This window comes from Dasypus novemcinctus, chromosome 2 (assembly GCF_030445035.2).
Source record: "Dasypus novemcinctus isolate mDasNov1 chromosome 2, mDasNov1.1.hap2, whole genome shotgun sequence".
In the NCBI taxonomy this organism is placed as follows: domain Eukaryota; kingdom Metazoa; phylum Chordata; class Mammalia; order Cingulata; family Dasypodidae; genus Dasypus; species Dasypus novemcinctus.
This window is the reverse complement of record NC_080674.1, coordinates 6,776,767-6,797,034: the sequence shown is the minus strand read 5'-3', so window position 1 is coordinate 6,797,034 and position 20,268 is coordinate 6,776,767. Positions and strand designations below refer to the sequence as shown.

The following is a 20,268-nucleotide window of genomic DNA, read 5'->3' as shown; positions in this document are numbered from 1 at the left end:
TTTTGGAGCACTGCTGCACCCCATGGATGATAGTTTACATTGTAGACTACACTCTCCCCCAGTCCACCCAGTGGGCCATGGTGGGACATACAATGTCCAGCATCTATCCCTGCAATATCATTTAGGACATTTTCAGGACTTGAAGTTCTCCTAAATATGTATATTACTTTATAAGCCAACAAATGCTTACCAGAACATTAGGAAACGGATTCACCTACTGAAATCCTTAGACTGTGAACACATTTTTTAGTTTTACAGGTGGTTTTGTAGTTGGCCCACCTGGGTTGTTTTTTTTTTTTTTCAAATTCTACTCAATTTATTCATTTTTTAAAAAGATATTACATTAAAAAAATATGAGGTCCCCATTCGCCCCCACTGCCCCTACCTCACCACTCCCCCCCCAATAACACTCTCCCTCATCATCATGTCACATCCATTGCGTCTGGTGAGTACATCTCTGGGCATCGCTGCACCCCATGTCCCGTGTTCCACACCATAGCCCACACTTTCCCACATTCCATCCAGTGGGCCATGGGAGGACATACAGCATCCGGCAATTGTCCCTGGGGCACCACCCAGGACAACTCCAAGTCCCAAGAATGCCTCCACATCTCTTCTCTTCCTCCCTTTCCCCGCACCCAGCAGCCATCATGGCCACTTTTTCCACATCAATGCCACATTTTCTCGATTATTAACCACAATAGTTCATGAATAGAATATCATTAAGTCCACTCTGATCCTTACTGTATTCCTCCTTCCTGTGGACCTTGGCTTGGTTGTGTCCATTCCACATCTGTGTCAAGAGGGGGTTTAGATTCCACATGGATACTGGATGCAATCCTCCTGCTTTCAGTTGTAGGCACTCTAGGTTCCATGGTGTGGTGGTTGACATTCTTCAACTCCATGTTAGCTGAGTGGAATAAGTCCAATAAATCAGAGTGTAGGAGCTGAAGTCTGTTGAGGCTCAGGGTCTGGCTATCATATTGTCAGTCCAGAGATGCAAATCCCCTAGATATATCTTAAGCCCCAGCACCAACTACAATTCCAGTAAAGTAGCATGAAAGGCTTGTGAAAAGGATCCCATCTGAGTCCAGCTTCATCACGCAGAAACATCAGCTCCAAAGAAGGGCCAACTGACATGGCAGTGAACCCCATCTGCCCTGACCATAGAACCTGTGGGTCTCTTTAGCCCTCAAAAGAACCAGTATCTGGGGTTGTATCTACTTTATCTGTCTCTGAGACTCCGCTCAGGTGTGCATAAGGGCAATCCTTCTGACAACCTCCATACTCTTTTTTAGAGACTCATAGCCATATAAACTCATTTGTCCTTTCCATTTCCCCCTTACTTTAGGTCAAACAGCATTTTTAACTCCTGTTATTATATGTAGACAGGGATATTCTGCTGGTCCGCGTTGAACCTTTAATTCAAGGTCCTTTTCTAGTTGCATCATCAGCTGGTCCTTGGTAGTGATCCCTCGGTTTTTTTAAGTTACCTGCGCAGGAATTAGAGATTTGGCCTCCGTGCGGGCGCCTGGGGGCCCCCGGCTGCCCTGAGCGATTCCACGAGTCCATGCGCCGGCAGGAGGGGTGGGCAGTAACCTGGCCTCAGCCCAGGAAGGGACAGGCGCCCTGGCCCTCTGGGGACCCACCTCCTTTCCCGGCGCCAGGAGAGGTGGTGGGCTGGGGGCGGCCAGGGCTGAGAGGTGGCCCCCCCAGGAAGCACGGCCGGTGGGCCTGGCCCTCCCCACCTGCACGTGCCCCACCCCCCAGGGCTTTCCTGCGCCCCCCACGCGGCCGCCTGGGCTCAGCGCGGAGCGGAGAAACCGCACAAACCTGCCCTCTCCAAGGAAGTCCCAGCATCTCCAACAGCCCCCCTTCGCACCCCCTCAGAACCCCCTTATCCACCCTCTTCTCTGTGGACAGGTCAGCCTGCCTTGGTGTGGCGTCAGGCCTTCCTTAAACTGTTGGCTTTGGGGGGAGTGGGTACTGGCGGGAAGAGTTGGGGAACACGGCCCCTGCAGGGTGTGGGGGCCAGCTCCCATCGCAGTCACACGGTGGGGGCAGCCCCGGTTCTGTCGATTGCCACGGGGTCTTCCCAGGTTTGGAGGGAGCGCTGGGGCTGGGTCGATTCCCTCGGTGACGGCGACAAGGAGCCAATAGCTCAGAGCCTCCAGAATGGGACTCTGCCATCAGCTTACCTGCAAGGCTCCCTGCCCAGGTCACTCCAGGCTGCCACCCTGCAGGCACTGGCCCCTCGTTGAGGGTGCAGAGAGGGCAAGGGGCTCCTCGTGTGTCGGGGGGACAAAGCAGCTGACACGGGGGAACCCCGCCGCGGGCCACCTGCTGTCACGCTGCAGACCCCTGTGCCATCCTCCGCCCACCGGCCCCAGTCCAGGCCCTTCCCCTCCAGGGCAGTCTTCCAGCTGGACATCAGGTGTCCTGGTAAAACCAGCCTGGGTGCGCAGGCAAGTCAGGAAGGGGCACGAGGAGCCCACATTCACGCGGGCCCCCCTGTGCCCCAGACAGGATGACCGGGCAGTGGAGCCACAGCTAGGGCAGAGGGCCAGGGAGCCGGTGCCCAGGGGGCTGGCAGCCGCGTCCACTCCAGGGCTGGGTCCCAAGGCCAGTTGGCCTGAGCGGGCCTACGTGTGTGAGAGAAGGTCCTCTGGGGAAACAGGCTGATCTGTGGGGCTGCCGAGCCCACCCTGGTCTCCGGGGCCGCAGCAGCACCTGCAGGGCCTGCGTGGGCTCCTTTGCTACTTCTGGGGTCTCCCAGTGTCTCGGTCTCTAGCCTGGAATTTGCTGCTGAATGAATGAATGTGTGTCTTAGAATGAACCAGAGCTGCTTAGCCCAAACGCTCTGTCATGCAAAGCATATCTGGTGCAATAGCTGTTCTTTCATCGATACCAACCTGAGCGAAGCTCCAGCCTCTGGGAGGAAAGCTCTGTAGTTGTCCAGGTGCCCCAACCTCCCTCCACTTCCCAATGGCCCACTGTAGGATGGGCCGGAGGGCTTGCTCTTCAAATAAAGCAAGACTCTAAGCAGAGCCTGACTTGACTTCATGCCCGCTTTTCTCCACCAAAAAAGGAAAAATCACATGCAAAACCCCCACAAGAACAAAAAATACAAATGCCCCCCAATGATTACAAATATAATTGAGATTTTAAAATCATCAACACATTGTTAACAATGTACACTGATTTTAAAAATCAGAGAAAAGGATGCATTTCTGCATTTAAGATGCCATATTTGATAAAAGAAAAAAGAGAAAATTTGAATACACCAGAAACCATCAAATAAATGGAACTGGTATCAAAATCCATGCTTTGCCCACCATCCCCCCAACGTGTGCCAGAACTCGAAGATCTTAGAGGCTGGGTGAACCGAGGCTTCCCGTGGCAGGTAGGTCACCTCATCTTGAGGAAATGAAGTAAGAGGGACGAGTATCTGACTCACATTTTGGTGGTTATATATATTTCACATCAAAATAAGGAAAGAAAATTATAGGCCGGTTTTATTTCACACATAGTTGCATAACTCCTTAGTGAAATTAATAAATTCCAAGAATGTATAAAGAAAAATAATCACAATCAGAAGGGATTTACTCAATAAATGCAAGAGCGATTCAACCTACCAACATAATTCACCACACTGACAAAGAAAAATCATGTGATGATTTCCGTAGATACAGAAGCAGCACTTGATAACGTGCAACACTACTTCATGATAAAAACTCTTAGAAACACCAAAAACATTCCAAACTATAGAAAAGGAAGTGTGGGAAAGTCCATGAGAAGTTTCCTTTTTGTTCTCTTACTCTCCTTTGTGTACTGATGTGTCACTATGTCTACACGATGTTTGTATTTCACGAAATAAATGTTACGTTCATGGCCAGCGAGAACAGCCAGGCCTTGGGCCTGAGTCCCTGCCCCGCCAGCTTTGCACCTGTCGAAGCGGCAGCAAATACGCTCCACTCGGGGCTTACTGGAGCTGGGAATATGAACAGAAGCGGGAGGAAGGGCTGGAAACATTCGCACTTTCACATTTGGGGTGCTTCCCCGGATGTTTCCGGAAGCCGACTTCCATTTTGCCGCTGTTTTTCCCTAGTCTCTGGACGGCTTTGCTCTGGTGGTGAGCGCAGAAGGAATGATATTTTATGCATCAGCAACGATTGTGGACTATCTGGGCTTCCATCAGGTAGGTGGAGCAGAAACTGCTTTTTGATCTGTTAAGTGTGAGGATTGTGTTACTTTTGCATTTTTGCCAATGAGATTTAAAAGGCTCTTTAAAAGTAAGCGTTTCTCATCACTGCGGTTTTGCCAGGTAAGTCCGGGCGCGGGGCCAGGGGGAGAGTTGTGAAGCGTGTGCATTACGCCCTGGCGGTGGGACCCGCCCCCGGCCCCGCACAGGGCAGCTCACAGCGTCCAGGCCCAGGGAGCAGGTGCAGGCCTCTCCCGGCCGGCAGCAGCCCCTTCGGCAGCCCCCCAGCTGACGTCTTAAACCGCAGATACCCCGTGCATTCGGAACAGTACGTTCGGAAAAGCTCTTACTGATGAGCAGGTAATCCGTTTGGGACAGCCCCGCCCGGATGATTCCAGGCCCTGAGGCAGAGAGTTGGGACTGAGACCCGTCAGACACCAGGAGCCTGGAGGGGTCGCTCACCCAAGAAGAGGGGAGGTAAAGAGCCTCCACCCATGGCCCAAGGAAGGTCAAGCAAGCTTTGCCCTGCTTGGTCACCGGGAAGAGAATTGTCTCTCTTGAAAAATCAGAAGCTTGAAATATGGAACCCAAATTTACACTATTGAATAATGCCAGCTCCCCAGATCTGGAAATAAAAGTCACAAGGCACCCAAAGGAGCAAAAGCATGCCGCATTAGCTACACATCCACAAGCCACACCTCAAAACTATCCCTTCACAGCACAAAGGGATAAAGGCACCAGCAGGCTCTGAGCAGACTCAGCAGACCAAGTAAACAGAATTGGCACTCCCCCCGAGAATGCTGACAAAACAATCTGAAAGAAACTGGAAATTAAATTTTTAGAAATCATTGTTTAAAAGGATGAAAAGATTGAAGAAGCAATATAAAGAAGGTACAACCCACCAGAGGGCTAGTGGCTGGACCCCGCGGGCTCCAGCGAGATGGCCCGAGGGAGGTCTGGTGAGGGCACTCGTCCTGAAGGATACGGAAGTTACAGAGGGCAAGCCACGGGTTATAATCAGACACTGGGATTGGCTTTCCAATAGGTGACTATGCTTCTGGATGACGCAAACCTTTATTCAAGCCATGCGAAGAAACCTAATTCTGATGCAGATGATGCGAGACTGGCAGCGCAGTGTCATGCCGACCAATCTCTAACCTCTCCTCCTCCAGGAGAATGGCAAGGCAGGAAAATCAGCCCCTTTACCACTGAGTAAGCCATAGGCAGGACCTAGACAGATACTGCTCAACAGCTCCACACGAGACTAAGTCCTTCAGATTCAGAAGCGACCTGACCCCGGGAGACGAGTGCCACGGGTAAGTGCCGGTGCTGTCAGCAGCGGACCTGCCACTCCTGCGACAGCAGCCCACAGCCAGTGTCTGTCCCAGTAAAATTCCAACTCCAGTGTCAGTGACAAGCCAGCGATTCACAGATTCTCAGTCCACACCTGCCAAACCAGTTCCTGCAACAAATGCAGTTCAGAATGTTCTAAGTAATCCATCAATGATTGGGCCCCAAAATATTCTTATTACCACCAACGTGGTTTCATACAGAATGCGGCCAATGAATCAAATCCATTGAAGAGAAAACAAGAAGATGATAATACTAAGTAAGGAATGTAGTCCAGCCTAGATTTCAAAAGTATAGTTGGTTTTGAGCCCAGTATAATAAACTGGAGCATTCTAGGTCTTCTCAGATTGTATCTTGGAAAACTTAGATGTAGCTGCAATATTTTTCACCTTTGTTAAAACTGTCATACTTCATTTAGTAAGAGCAACAGTGTTTTTTCATTAGGTTTTAAAGTACAAAAGGTTACATAATTGTTTCTTAAGGGTTTCATTAACGTCAAGTCCTACTAGGGCAAGTTCTGTTTTTGGAGGCGGTTTTCTGCGGTGTGTCACTGACAGCAGCACTTCAGTTTCCATTGCTACAGTAGGTCAGTGACTAATCTTTAACAGCATGTTTTCTAATCTGCATTGAAATACTCCTTTCTTTGTAAAGCATGTAGTCACCTTTATTGTCCCTAAATTCTTTGACCAAATCTCTCAATTTAGGAAACATTTCTGAGAGAGATGGATTTAGAGGAATTCTAAATCCATTTTGAATGTACTTGTTTTTTTTTTTTCTTTCCTAACTTCCCACCTCCTCTCACCCTATTCATTTCTGAACACCCTATAGGCTTTTCTGTAGGAACTCTTCCCATTCCTCTTAAATTAAAAAGCCATAAATTGAATTATGACAATACAGTTGAGTATCATGCTCTACATGCCTGATGTTGTTTCGCTTTAAACTGAAGGTTATAGTGGGTGTTTTTCTCTCGCTACAAGAGCAGTTTGGTTTTTCCCTTCCCCTTTGTGCCTGTCCAGCTTTACTCTGCTTTTGATACATAGGCAGTTACATTCAGTTTCAGTCTTTTATTCCAAGTTAATAGCTCTACATTTAATAGTTCTAAATTTAACATAGAAGATGTAATAACTCGTTAAAATCTGCCTTGATAAGTACATTTACTCTGGACTGAGGCAAAACCACTCGAGTGTTTTCTTCCTTTCTAGCCCGTGCACACGTGCTGGGTCACTACTGCTGGGAGCCTCCTATTGGAATAGCTCAGATCCTTTTTCTAGCTTGTTGCTGAGGAGGTCACATATAGGATGGGATCAAACCTCAAAGTAGATGCTAATGGTTCTCCTTCCCCGACAAGGCCGAGACAGAAAGCAAATTTGTGTGATGTGACTTGCATTTAGGTGCACTTGGCATTGGTTTCCCAATGTGGCTGCACGGCTAAACACCTTTCCCTATTTTCCATATATACGTCTGAGAATTTTATTGGGAAAAATTGTAAAACTTTCACAAATATAACCGGAACTTTTCTGTATTTCTTGAGTTTAAATTGTCCTATAACAGGGTAGAAATGTCCATCACGGTTTGAGTGTCTTGGGCTATTAGGGAAAGGTAGTATAAAGCTTATTAAAAACAGATCTGATCAGCTTCGTAGGAGAGAAATATTGATCCTATAGCATGGATGTCGTACCTTGAATGTCCTCAGCATGTCAGGAGGCCGAGGTTCTAGTCCAGGCTCCATCATTTACCAACTGTGTGACCTTATTTCACTGCTGAGCCTTGTTTTCCTCCCCACTAACTGGAAAATAACAGTTACTCTGCCTGCCTCAAGGGATGTTGGGCAGGTTTAATCAGCATATGTGAAAGTTTCTCCAAAATTGTAAAATGCTATAGAACTGTAAGGATTTATTATTGATGTATTTGTTCCAAGGTTATCAATACAAACCTGAGCATTAAAAAAGTATAGCATATGATGAAAAAAGAACAGGTGGATTTGAGAAAGATCTAAATAGAACGTTGAGACTTGAAGAACAGGGTCCATTCAGGACACAGAAGCCCCACAGTGATTGGAACAGGATGCGTTTATTATAAAGAATTCTCAGTTGGTAACACAGAAGCAGCAGTAAAGGGGTATAGTATTGCATTCATAGCGTTAAAAACTGGTGAACTTACCTTCGGTCCAAGGAGTCTGAGCCACGGAGCTGCTGCGGGGAGGCTGGTGAGCAGCTCCCCTGCCCTTCTCCGGCTCTGCAGCTGGGGGCATCCTCGGCTCTGAGAGCGCATCCTTCCAGGCAGGGCGTGGCAGGGCCTCAGGACCAAGCTTGCATCGTCTCCTCAGGAGTGTCCTTTCATGAATGTGACTGTTTTTGACAGATGGATGTAGAAATGTTTGCAGTAATTGATCCCTGGAATAAAGGGAATAAATTCATTTAGTGTAAGGGTAAAGTAACTTTGCTTCGCTATTTCAGACCGACGTGATGCACCAGAATATTTATGACTACATTCACGTAGATGACCGCCAGGACTTCTGCCGGCAGCTGCACTGGGCCATGGACCCCCCTCAGGTGGCATTTGGGCAGCCGCTGCGCTCAGAGACAGGTGGGTGCCCAGGTGTGGGTGTTTCAGGGCACTGGGTGTGGAGAGTGCAAACCAAACATGTGGAAGCATGTTATTACCCACCACACTTGCTCTTGTTCCTTTCCCTTCCAGATTGCATGTAGCACTAAATTTCACCTTTTCTGAGAGACCTCTGCCATTATGCACACAGAGATCTCCTCCCCACTTCCCTTCTCATCTTTTCTGTTTGGTTCCCATATGCATTGGCCTTTCTGATTACATTTTTGTTATCTGCCAGGCTTGAGGCTACCTCAGCTTCTCACCACCTCTCCAAGATGCTGAAGTACTTGTCTGTCATTTTGGAAACTTCCCCTCAAGACTCACATCCTTCGGCAAATTTATTTGGCCCAGGCCACATTAGATTTACCTGAAGGTCTTTTGCTTATTTAGAGATGGTTGGCCTTTGTGTACATGATCCCCCCAAACCCAGGTCCATCCCTAGCAAACCCATGGCCCTGCCTGCTTAAAAGGTAGCTGTGTGTACAGACAAGCCTGGCATCAGTAGGTAATAGAAAGAAGGGCGAGCATCCACCAAGGGGCACTTTTCACATCACCTTCAAGGGGCAGATACATCAAGGGCTCTGAAGCGAGAGGCAGGTGGCTGCCTGCCCTGGGAGATGAATCTACCTGGGATTGTCCAGTATACAAATCTCTACAGGAGTTTTAAATAATAACTCAAAGGCAAGTTTCCACCATGGCCTGACACAACAGCCTGGTTTACATTAGAAATATAATATTGTGTGGATAATATTTTATAAAGCTCCACAAGAAGCAATCAATAGATAGATAGCCATATGTACATATGTACTAAAACTGACTTTTTTTTTTTAAAAGTAAGGGATAATAAACACAAAATTCATAGTGTGGCCATCTCTATGGGGGTAGTGGGGCTTTGGAAGGGGAACTATGGAGAGAACATGTTATGTGACCTTATGGTCCCAAGATGGGGGCATGTGTGTTACATGCTATAGAGCTTGCTGTTACACCCACAACCTTGTATTTATTAGAATTAAGTTTTCTCTCTTGCCCATCTGCCTCCCCCTGCACTTATTTTCCCCTTTAAACTTTCACGGTCAGCAGAAGATGCCATCCTTGGGAGGCTGCTCAAGGCCCAGGAAGGTGGCATGGGCCCACCCACGGAGTACTCGGCCTTCCTGACGCGCTGCTTTGTCTGCCGTGTCCGCTGCCTGCTGGACAGCACCTCTGGCTTCCTGGTGAGTGAGCCTGTCTGGGGCCACAGCTGCAGCTTCCTTGATGTCTGAGAGGACATTTCACCCCGATACAGAAGTCTGACTTCTTCAGAGGAAAATGGAGTGCAGGAGAAAGGGGCTGTAGGGGTGATGTTTAGATGCTGCGTCCTACTTGCCTACTCCAAGGATGCAGTTGAGCCACGCCCCGTGGGTCCTTTGTGGGTTGCTGTTAATCTGCACTCAGATTCCAGCTGCGTCAGCGTCCCCTTTGTGGGGGAGGGGGAGGACCCCGTGTGGAGTGGAAGGCTCCTAATAGTACAAGGCCTTGATGGAGTGAGGGTTTAGTAGCAGTGCGTGGATGCGCGAACGAGTGCTTGAAAATGTGTCATCTGTGACAGAAGCAATGAGATGAGGTAGATGAAATTCCTGTAAATACATTTAAAAATCTGCAGTAGATTTTTACAGAATGTGTTTTAGTGACTTACAGGCGGCCAAGACAATATACCAGAAATGGGTGAACTTTTACAAAGGGGATTCATTAATTTATGTTTAAAGTTCTGAGGTCATGAAGATGTCCAAATCAAGGCTTTGCCAAGTGATGCTTTTCTCCCTGAAGATCGGCTCCGGTGAGCCTGGACTTCCCTGTCACGTGGGCAGGCACGCGGCGGCATCTGCCAGTCCCAGCCTTCTCCTCCAGCTCCACTACTTCCAGCTTCTGGCTGCTCCATCTCTGGCTCTCTCCTGGGTTCCACTGATTTCTGCTCTGTCTTCTGGGACTTTCTCTCTTCTGGGGGTTCTCTCTGTCTCTCTATATTCATCCCATTTATAAAGCACCCCAGTAAAAGTATTAAGACACACCCTGGGTCATGCCTTACTGAAGTAACCTAATAAAAGTCCTTAACTGAAGTGATCTAATGAGAAGGTCCCACCTACACTAGGCTCACAACCACAGCTATGCATTAGCTCTAAGGACGTTCTTTTCTGGGGTACACAGAGTCTCAAACTACCAGACAATGTAACACTTATTCAGCTTTAGTTTCACCTGTATTTAAAATTCGTTTATTTAACATTCTTTCCCACACGTACCCCCATGGTCCTACAGAGCTGGGACAGGAATTGACATAACCTGCCAGGGACTGAAGAGGCAGAAAAAAGTGCCCATTGTGGCTGGCATAAGCAACCAAGACCCACAGCTCTTAGCCAAGATTTTTGCTTTTAATCTTCTCTCCTGCAAATCAGTCCTTGGGGTTTCCATTTCTCATGTTGTACCATTTCCTCTTCGAGCTCCTCATTCAGGGGGATGATGAGTGGGCAGGAGATACCCTCCTAGGGCCATGAAGGAGCCAAGAGCCACTGGCCTGTGATGCAGACCCCTGTCCTGAGCTCACCTCACATTCAGAGCTGGTTCAGGGCACACCCCACAAGGAGACCACTGGGCAGGTGTACACTTACCTGGGGGTGTCTGATTTCTTACTGCCCCTTGCACCCACACAGCCTCCTGCTCCCCCTTTGTCCACCCTTCACCCAAAACCCCTCCTGCCATTCCCCTGCCCCAAAGCTCCCCCCACAACCCTCCTTGCCCTCTGAGCCTGCTCTGTGGGGTGAACCCCACTCTGCCTGTGGGGTGTTCCCTACTCTATCTATGGGGTGAGCTGGGCCCTTGCCTAACTGGTTCCTCCCCACTGGGAGATACTGCACTTCCAGGGTCCATGTTCCAACCCAAATGGCCCACACCCATCACAGACCCCCCACCCAGCAAGTCTCTACATTTTGCAAGAGTGACTGCAGCTTAGTGTGTTGCTTCTCAATGCCTCCTGGCCGTGACGCGTATTTTATGGCAACACTTTAGCTTCAGCCATCTTGCAGTGAAACAGTAGCTGCGTTCTCCTGATTATTACCTCCCCTGATATGTCTACATCTATGCCTTTGATTAACAAAGATGGGTATGTTAATTCTTAATAAGATAGTGTGGCTGAAATGATCCTGTTGACTCAGGTGTGTAAGGAAGGTGCTGGGGGGGCTCGCTCTTGACCTTTGAGGTTCTGAACCAGGGCTTTTCCCTACAGCAGAGGAGCTTGTGTGTCTGCATATTTTTGCAGGTTTCTCCCCACCCCTCCAGGACCCTTTACAAAATGCAGCTATTCCGCTTACATCACTACCCTGTGTCTTCTGCTAGCACAAATACTTATAATTCCTCATCTTTTATTTAGGAAATTGGTTGACAATAAAGTCTTTATTTTGATAATATTTTGTTCTAGATTTTGTGTAAATTGAGGAAGCTACTATTGGCAGATAAGGAATGTTGTTGCTCATTTTAAAAAATTGAGGGAAACGGACTTGGCCCAGTGGTTAGGGCGTCCGTCTACCACATGGGAGGTCCGTGGTTCAAACCCTGGGCCTCCTTGACACGTGTGGAGCTGGCCCATGCGCAGTGCTGATGCACGCAAGGAGTGCCCTGCTACGAAGGGGTGTCCCCCGCGTAGGGAGCCCCACGCACAAGGAGTGCGCCCCATAAGGAGAGCCACCCAGCACGAAAGAAAGTGCAGCCTGCCCAGGAATGGCGCTGCCCACACTTCCCGTGCCGCTGACGACAACAGAAGCGGACAAAGAAACAAGACGCAGCAAATAGACACAGAGAACAGACAATCGGGGTGGGGGGGGATTAAAAATAAATAAATAAATCTTTAAAAAAATTGAATAATCAATTCCTGTTACATTGAAAACTCTATTCCCAGATAACACAAATTGAGGGGATTTTACTATACAATTAGGTAGAGACTGAAATATAGGTAAAAATGTAACTATAAAAGAAAGCGCTGGGAGACCCAGCAAGATGGCAGCAGAGTAAGGCGCTCCTAGAGTCAGCTCCTGCTACAGGGCAGTTAGCAAACACCCAGAGCTATGTGGGACTAGCTGATGCACCTGTTGGGGGGCTGCAGGAGACCAGAAGAGCATCCTGCCACATACGTGAAGGAATGGAAGGAGGAGACTGCCCATCTGCAGAGAAAACTTGTACGTAGAGCGCTCCATGCCATGGAGGCCAGTGCCCATCCTCCACTGGAGGCACAAGCTGCCTTGGAGCTGTTCCATGACTGGAATTGAAAGCTCCACTTCCCAAAAATGGGGAAGGAAGAGATGGTTGGGCACAACTTCAGCTACTGATGAGTAAATTCAGCGGGCTAAAGTATAATCCTAAGAACTGCTAAAGTTTGAGGCCAGTAGCCTCCATCTTAACTTCGCGCCTGGCATGAGGGGAAGCAGGTGGACTGAGAATCCCAGTGCTGGTGGGGACTGACTTCTTTCCATCCAGATCAAATTGCAGGTCTAGCCTAAGCCCCAGCCCCATCTCTGGGAGGGAGGAAGCTGCAGGCACCTGTGCCAGCATCTGCAGGAAATTACTGGCCAAGCTGCAGAGGCTGGTGATTGTCTTACTTTCGCAGCACAAGCTGCCCCAGGAGCTGTTCTGTGGCTGGAATTGGAAGCTCCATTTCCCAAAAACGGGCGGAGGAGACGGTTAGCCACTGATTTTGGCTACTGATTAGTAGACTTGGCTGGCTAGGGAATGACCCTAGGAACAGCTAGAATGTGAATCTGTCCAAGTTGGAAAGAGGCCGGTGGCTGCCATTTTGACTCCACCCTCAAGGGGAGGGGAAGCCAGGACCAGAAATCACAGTGACAGTAGGAACCAGTTTCTTTCATTCAGATCAGCCTGCAGCCCTAGCCTAGGCTTTAGCCCCGACTCTGGCAGGGAGGAGGCTGGCAGGCCCTGCACCAGCCTATCTGGGTAACTTAGGGTAACTTTGGCTGGCACAGACTGAAAATTGGAAGTCTACTGGGGCAACTGCAGTCATATTGGACCTGCACTGTATAGATTGCTGCCCACACCTGCAGCTCCATGCCTGCCCCAGGCAGGGGAGAAAGGGGCGCAAAGCCTCATCAGTCTCTCTGGGCAACTACAGTCTGGGCCTGCACAACTTCGATTATTCTACACAGCTGTGACTCTGTCCTACCCCTGACAAAGGAGAAAGTTGGGAGACGCTTCACTGGTCCCTAGGGCAATGAGGGCAGCTTGAGCCTCCACAGCTTACAGCACCAAGTACATCCTTGGCTCTTACTGCATAACCAGCAAGAGAGAAAGGGCAGGAAACCCTAAACTAAAGAGAAAAACTGCACCCAGAATAAATACTATAGTAAGCCAGATGCCAAGACACCAACAAAAAATTACAATCCACACCAAGAAACAGAAAGCTATGGCCCAGTTAAAGGAACAAGATAAACCTCCAGATGACATAAAGGAGTTGAGAAAACTAATATAGAAGTTCAAACAAATCTCCTTAATAAATTCAATGAGATGGCTAAAGAGATTAAGGATATTAAGAAGACATTGGGGGAAGTGGATTTGACCCAATGGATAGGGCGTCCACCTACCACATGGGAGGTCCAAGGTTCAAACCCAGGGCCTCGTGACCTGTGTGATGAGCTGGCTCACATGCAGTGCTGATGCACGCAAGGAGTGCTGTGCCACACAGGGGTGTCCCCTGTGTAGGGGAGTCCCATGCTCAAGGAATGTGCCCCATAAGGAGAGCCGCCCAGCGCAACAAAAGGGCAGCCTGCCCAGGAATGGTGCCACAACACAGAGAGCTGATGCAGCAAGATGACACAACAAAATGAGACACAGATACCTGGTGCTGCTGACAAGAATACAAGCAGACACAGAAAGACAGCAAATGGACAGCGAGAGCAGACAACTGGGGGGGGGGGGGCGGACCAGGGAAGGGGAGAGAAATAAAACTTAAAAAAACCAAAAGAAGATATTGGATGAGCACAAAGAAGAATTTTAAAGCATACATAGAAAAATAGTAGATATTATGGGAATGAAAGGCACAACAAATGAAATTTAAAAAACATTGGAATCATATAATAGCAGATTTGAGGAGGCAGAAGAAAGGATTGGTGAACTTGAAGAAATGGCCTCTGAAAGTGAACATACAAAAGAACTGATGAAGAAAAGAATGGGAAAAATTGAACAAGATCTCAGGGAACTTAAGACAGCAAAAGATGTGCAAACATGCATGTCATGAGTGTCCCAGAAGGAGAAGAGAAGGGAAAAGGGGCAGAAGGAATATTTGAAGAAATAATGGTAGAAAATTTCCCAACCCTATTGAAGGACATAGATATCCATGTCCAAGAAGCACAATGTACTCCCACCTGAAAAAATCTGAATAGACCAACTCCGAGACACATACTCATCAGAATGTCAAATGCCAAAGACAAAGAGAGAATTCTGAGAACAGCAAGAGAAAAGCAATGCATAACATATAAAGGATATCCAATAAGGTTAAGTACTGATTTCTTACCAGAATCCATGGAGGCAAGAAGACAATGGTAAGATATATTTCAGATACCACAAGAGAAAAACTTCCAGCCAAGAATCTTATATCTGGCAAGATTGTCTTTCAAAAATGAGGGTGAGATTAGAATCGTCACAGATAAACAGAAACTGAGAGAATTTCTAACCAAGAGATCAGGTTTTCAGGAAATGCTAAAGGGTGTGCTAGAGCCTGAAAAGAAAAGACAAGAGAGAAAGGCCTGGAAGAGAATCTAGAAATGAAAATTATATCAATAAAAGTAAACGAAAGTGCCAAAAGAGTGGGGAAAATAAAATGACAGATAAAACTCAAATAGGAATAAACTTAACCAATGATGTAAAGCATTGTATTCAGAAAACTGCCCCTCATTGTTAAAAGAAATCAAAAAAGGCCTAAATAACTGGATGAACATTCCATGCTCATGGATTGGAAGACTAAATATCACAAAGACATCAATTCTACTAAAATTGATATACAGGTTCAATGCAATCCCAATAAATATTCCACCAGCATTTTTTAAAAATTGAAAACAGGGTTATCAAATTTATTTGAAAGGATAAGGAGTCCTGAATAGCCAGAAACATCTTAAAAAGGAAAAGCAAACTCTCATCTCCAGACTTTAAATTATATTATCTAGGTGTAGTGGTAAAAACAGCATGGTACTGGCATAAAGACAGACACATAGACCAATGGAACCAAACTGATGGCTCAGAAACAGACCGTCATATATATGGTGAAGTGATTTTTGACTAGCCTGTCAAACCAACACAGCTCAGGCAGAACAGCCCATTCAACAAATGGTGCTGAAAGAACTGGATATCCATAGCCAAAAGAAGGAAAAGAGGACTTCTATCTCACACCTTATCCAAAAATTAACTCAAAATGGATAAAAACCCTAAATATAAAAGCAAGAGCTGTAAAGATTCTAGAAGAAATTGTAGGAAAATATCTTCAAGGTGGTAGCAGTGGATTCTTAAAGGAGATAAGGACTGAGCTGGACTACTGATGTTTAATGTATGTAGAAGTTTTAAGTAGCTTTACTGTAAAAGTGTGGAACTGTATAGAGTGGATGGCAACACACAGTGAGTAACAGCTGGTTTATAAATGGGGATGTGACTGAAAATGGTAGACTAGGGATGTAAATGCCAACTGACAGAATGCTAGAGAATAATCTAGGAATTGAATAGCACAATAAACTAAGAGGTGGATGAGAACTGTGGTTGATGGTACAGATGCAAGGGTGTCCTTTGTGAGCTAGAGCAAATGTACATCACTACTGCAGGGTGGTGGGAATGTGGAGAAGCATGGGAAAAATACAGCTGGAATGACCTGTGGACTGTGGTTAGCAGTAATAATGTAACATGCTTGTATCTATGCCAAAGATGTACTGTGTTGATAATGGGGCAGTATGGAGAATGTGTGCCAAATGTACACTATGGACATGGTAACAATCGGATGAAACAATCAGATGATATTATTTTATCTGTAACTAATGTTCCACCACAGTGTGGTATAAAGATAGATGGATGTTGTTTGGGAATTCTACACATGTGCGTGATTGTTTTATAAGTTTACAACCTCTGTCATAAAAAATATATTTAAAAAATAATAGGGTGGTTTGGGGAAAAATATACCAAATGTAAGATAAGGACTATATTAGTCAGCCCAAGGGGTGCTGATGCAAAATACCAGAAGCCTATGGGCTTTTATGAAGGATATTTATTTGAGGTAGGAGCTTACAGATACCAAGCCATAAAACATAGGTTACTTCTCTCACCAAAGTCTATTTCCACATATTGGAGCAAGATGGTTGCCGACGTCTGCCAGGGTTCAGGCTTCCTGGGTTCCTTGGGCTCAGCTCCTCTGTTTCCTCCACAAGGTCAGCTGTAGACTATCAGGTGAACGGCTCTGTCTCTCTTCCTGGGGCTCCACCTTAAGATTTCAGCATCAAACTCCAACATCAAAACTCCAACATTAAAAGCCCCCAACTCTGTCCTTTGCCATGCCTTTTATTGTGAGTCCCTACCCACCAAAGGGTGGGGACTCAATGCCCTACTGGCACAAGAGGTTTATATAATTATTTAATCAAGTAAATTTATGAATCCAATATAATCTGATATGCCCAGAGAAAAAGATCAGTTTACAAATGTAATTCAGTATTTCTTTTTGGAATTCATCAATAATATCAAACTACTACAAGGACTATAATTAGTAGTAAGATTTTGACAATATTCTTTCATAATCCGTAACAAATGTCTCACAATAATGCAAGGCGTTTGTGGAGGTTGACCCCTGAATAATATTATGCATGTTTGCTTTGTAAGTCCAGAACTTTTACTATATGCTTATTGTTTATGTGTGTTCATATATAAATGATATAAAGATAAAAATATATAATAGGGTGGGTTGTGGGAAAATAGTAGTAATATTTTGACAATGCTTTTTCATCATTAGTTTAAAATTTTAACCACAATGCAAGGTATTGGTGGTAGGGTGAATTATGAGAGTCCTGTATGATGCTATATATTGATGTATGTTTGTTTTGTAAGTTCATAACTATTACTATACACTTATTGTTTATGTGAGTGATATATATCAATAAATTTTTTAAATGAAAAAAGCACTGAATAGAGGAAATGAGCAAGAGAAATTAATTTGAAGCAAAAAATGTTGCAAAAAAATGGACAAAATAAGCATCTGCTAATATTTTACCATTAAAACCTGCTCCTCTGCACCCCTCCACACAGGGGCTCCACACTGAATTGGAAGAATTTATGACCAGGGCTAGTGGGCTAGTGGTGCCCTGGACGGCCCAAGGCTCTTCCCAACATACACCCTGTGACTGGGAAAGAACCCACAAGAGTCAATTGTTAAATCTGCAGGAATTCTGTGATCCTCTTTACATTAGCTAGGTTGATACTTGAAATCAGCTGTAGTGGAAGTATTTAGACCACAGAAGTTGGCGCACACTGTGACTCAGGGCTTTTTATACTGGAGAGCTGAATGTTAAACTTTTACCAGCACATCACCGCAACTGGGACACAGTAGGTACTCTGCAAGTGTTTCTTCAATGAATAAACTGACAGATGGACAACTGGAAGTATGGATGAATGGATGGGAGGGAGGGTGGAAGGATAGATGGATAAACAGGTGGAAAGAAGGAAGAAAGGAAGGAGGGAAGGAAAGAAGGAAAGAAAAGAGGGAGAAAGTGGGGCCATGTTGTGGGGTTTCTCTTCCCTCAAGCATGGGAGTATCTCAAGGTATTTGGTAACTAATTCAGTTATAACCCAGCCTTCTCATTATAGAGAGATCTTTTATTTTCTCTCGTAACAAGTTCCTAACTTACTTGGTCACTTTCAAACTCACAGTATACACTTTTGATAAATAAAATCACTGGTCACCAGGTTTTTATCATTATGAATGAAGAGATGGTAATTTGGAAATGGAACTGCCCTTAGAGATGATCTCCTTTAGCAAATTACTATCAGGGAGCCAACGGACTCTGACTTGGGTTGTTGGCTGCCCAGGTGGATACAGATTCATGCACACCAGTGTGCGTGGGGGGTTGGCATGCACACACGTACGACTGTATCTGCCCATTAAAGGATATTAAGGGACTCCAGAGAAACTTGTGGATCCTCCTGAAGGCCTGGGATAGTGCACACCCCCAGGAGGCCCAGCGAGTTAGAAAAGTTTTCAGTGTCCCGAGAGTTCGTTCATGTCAACTGTGATTTGGGAGGAGCTTCTTCTCCATCTCTCTCTTTCCGTAAGGACTGTAAATACATCATGCATATTTGGCTCTGTGCCCTTTGACCCTCTTGCTAATTTTCTCTATGAATACCCCTCTATTTCTGTCTCTGAAACACCAGACGATGCAGTTTCAAGGAAAACTAAAATTCCTGTTTGGACAGAAGAAGAAGGCACCGTCTGGCACCGCCCTGCCGCCCCGGCTCTCTCTGTTCTGCGTGGCGGTGCCAGTTCTCCTGCCTTCCGTCGTGGAGATGAAGATGAAGAGCTCGCTTCTGCGGGGGAGGCACAGGGCGGACGTGGCCGTGGACTCCAAGTGAGTGAGCGCCACGCGCAGTGCCGCCAGCTGCTGCCGTGGTGAGGGCTTGGTTTGGATTTTCACCTCATCATAAGATGTTCCATAACCTAATATTTCCTATATATTCTTTCTGCACTTTCAACACATAAGAAGTCGAGAAGTTTGGTGTTTTAAAGCTCATAAATTATGTGGGCAACAACTATTGTTTTGCTGTCGAAACAAATATTTTTTCAAGCACATATTTGAAAAATATGGCACCAAACACTTCCAAAATAGCTTCATTCTTGTTTTAGTTTCCTAGGCTGCTTAAGCAAATACCATGAGATGGTTTGGCTCAAACAATGGGAATTTATTAGCTCCGTTTTGAGGCTGGGAAAATGTCCAAATCAAGGTGTCATTAAAGTGATGCTTTCTCCCCAAAGACCAGCACGTGGCAAGGCACGTGGCAGCAGCTGCTGGGCTCTCTCTTCTCTTCCCGGGTTTCGTAGCTGTTCAGCTTCTGGCCGCCTGCTCCGTGGCTTTCTCTCTCTCTCTGTGTCTGAATTTCATTCTCTAATGAAAGACTCCCGGGATAGGAGAAGGCCCGTCCTGACTGAGGTGGGTCAGTCCTTAACTGGAGTAGCCTCATCAAAAGGGTCTGCGTACAGCGGGGCCACCCCACAGCAATGGTTAAGGCTAAGAACATGTATTTCTGGGGTACACACAGCTTCACACCACCACAGTTCCTAAATCCGTCAATGACAGAATGGTCACAAACGAAGAGCCCAGACCCCCTGTTCGTATGGGCGCAGCTGCCAGGGACCACAGCCATCTGCCCTTTTTACCTCTCTCTGCTGTCCTTCCCTTCAAACAGAGTGAGGGCTCCCCTGAAAAGCAAAGCTGTCTCACCGTGAGAAATGCCAGAGACAGAGGTGCCCGGGCAGGCCCCTTTGGGTCTAACGCAAGCCTGTCCCAAAGCTTTCTCTGCTTTTCGGCAGCAGAAAACACCTCGTGTTAAATTTCTACATGATTCACGCCTGTCCTTCTTGGAGTGGGTTAAGTCTGTGTTGCACGGATCAGCATTGCTCGGAAGGGATTTCGATGGATGTCTGTCCACATTCCTTCCAGCTCTGCAGGATTCCTGTGCAGGGGATGGGAGAGACGCAGGCCCCGGGGGCGGCTGGCGGCTGACTCGCCTTTCCCCAGCAGATCCTTTGAAACACCCTCCCCTGCGCCTGTTTTGGGTGCCCTTGGTAAAAAGGTCCCTGCGCCTCCCACCCAGTTCTTTCCTCTCAGTGATCCCCCACACCCACCCCCAGCAGGGCTGGCTGAGCCGGCAGAGGAGAACCCCCCAACCAAACTGCAGCCCCCTGCTCCCAGGTCGCTGCCCAGGGGGCTGTGACTGGGTGTGGGAAGAATAACCCAGGCGCTTGGATGGGCTCTCGGGGTGCGCGAAGGCCCGCGATATAAACGCCGCTGCGTCCAGGCGCGGACGCCGCGGCCCTGCCCTCCTCCAGCCAGCCAGAGTCC

General features: G+C 46.9%; 1 protein-coding gene and 1 pseudogene across 2 annotated transcripts in view; both read left to right on the top strand.

Moving 5' to 3' along the window:
* Nucleotides 1-20,268, top strand: part of AHRR (aryl hydrocarbon receptor repressor) — a 128,160-nt gene that overhangs the window by 94,758 nt on the left and 13,134 nt on the right. Inside the window, exons 4-7 of one of the 2 annotated variants that reach the window (XM_023584652.3) lie at nt 4,109-4,198; nt 8,008-8,137; nt 9,236-9,369; nt 18,584-18,777. In XM_023584652.3, the coding sequence (XP_023440420.2) occupies nt 4,109-4,198; nt 8,008-8,137; nt 9,236-9,369; nt 18,584-18,777 (548 nt within the window). Of the gene's footprint in view, nt 1-4,108; nt 4,199-8,007; nt 8,138-9,232; nt 9,370-18,583; nt 18,778-20,268 lie in introns of both variants that reach the window. The other variant, XM_004478511.5, reaches the window with a different exon arrangement.
* On the top strand, nt 5,062-5,814 carry LOC139439795 (transcription initiation factor TFIID subunit 9B pseudogene; annotated as a pseudogene).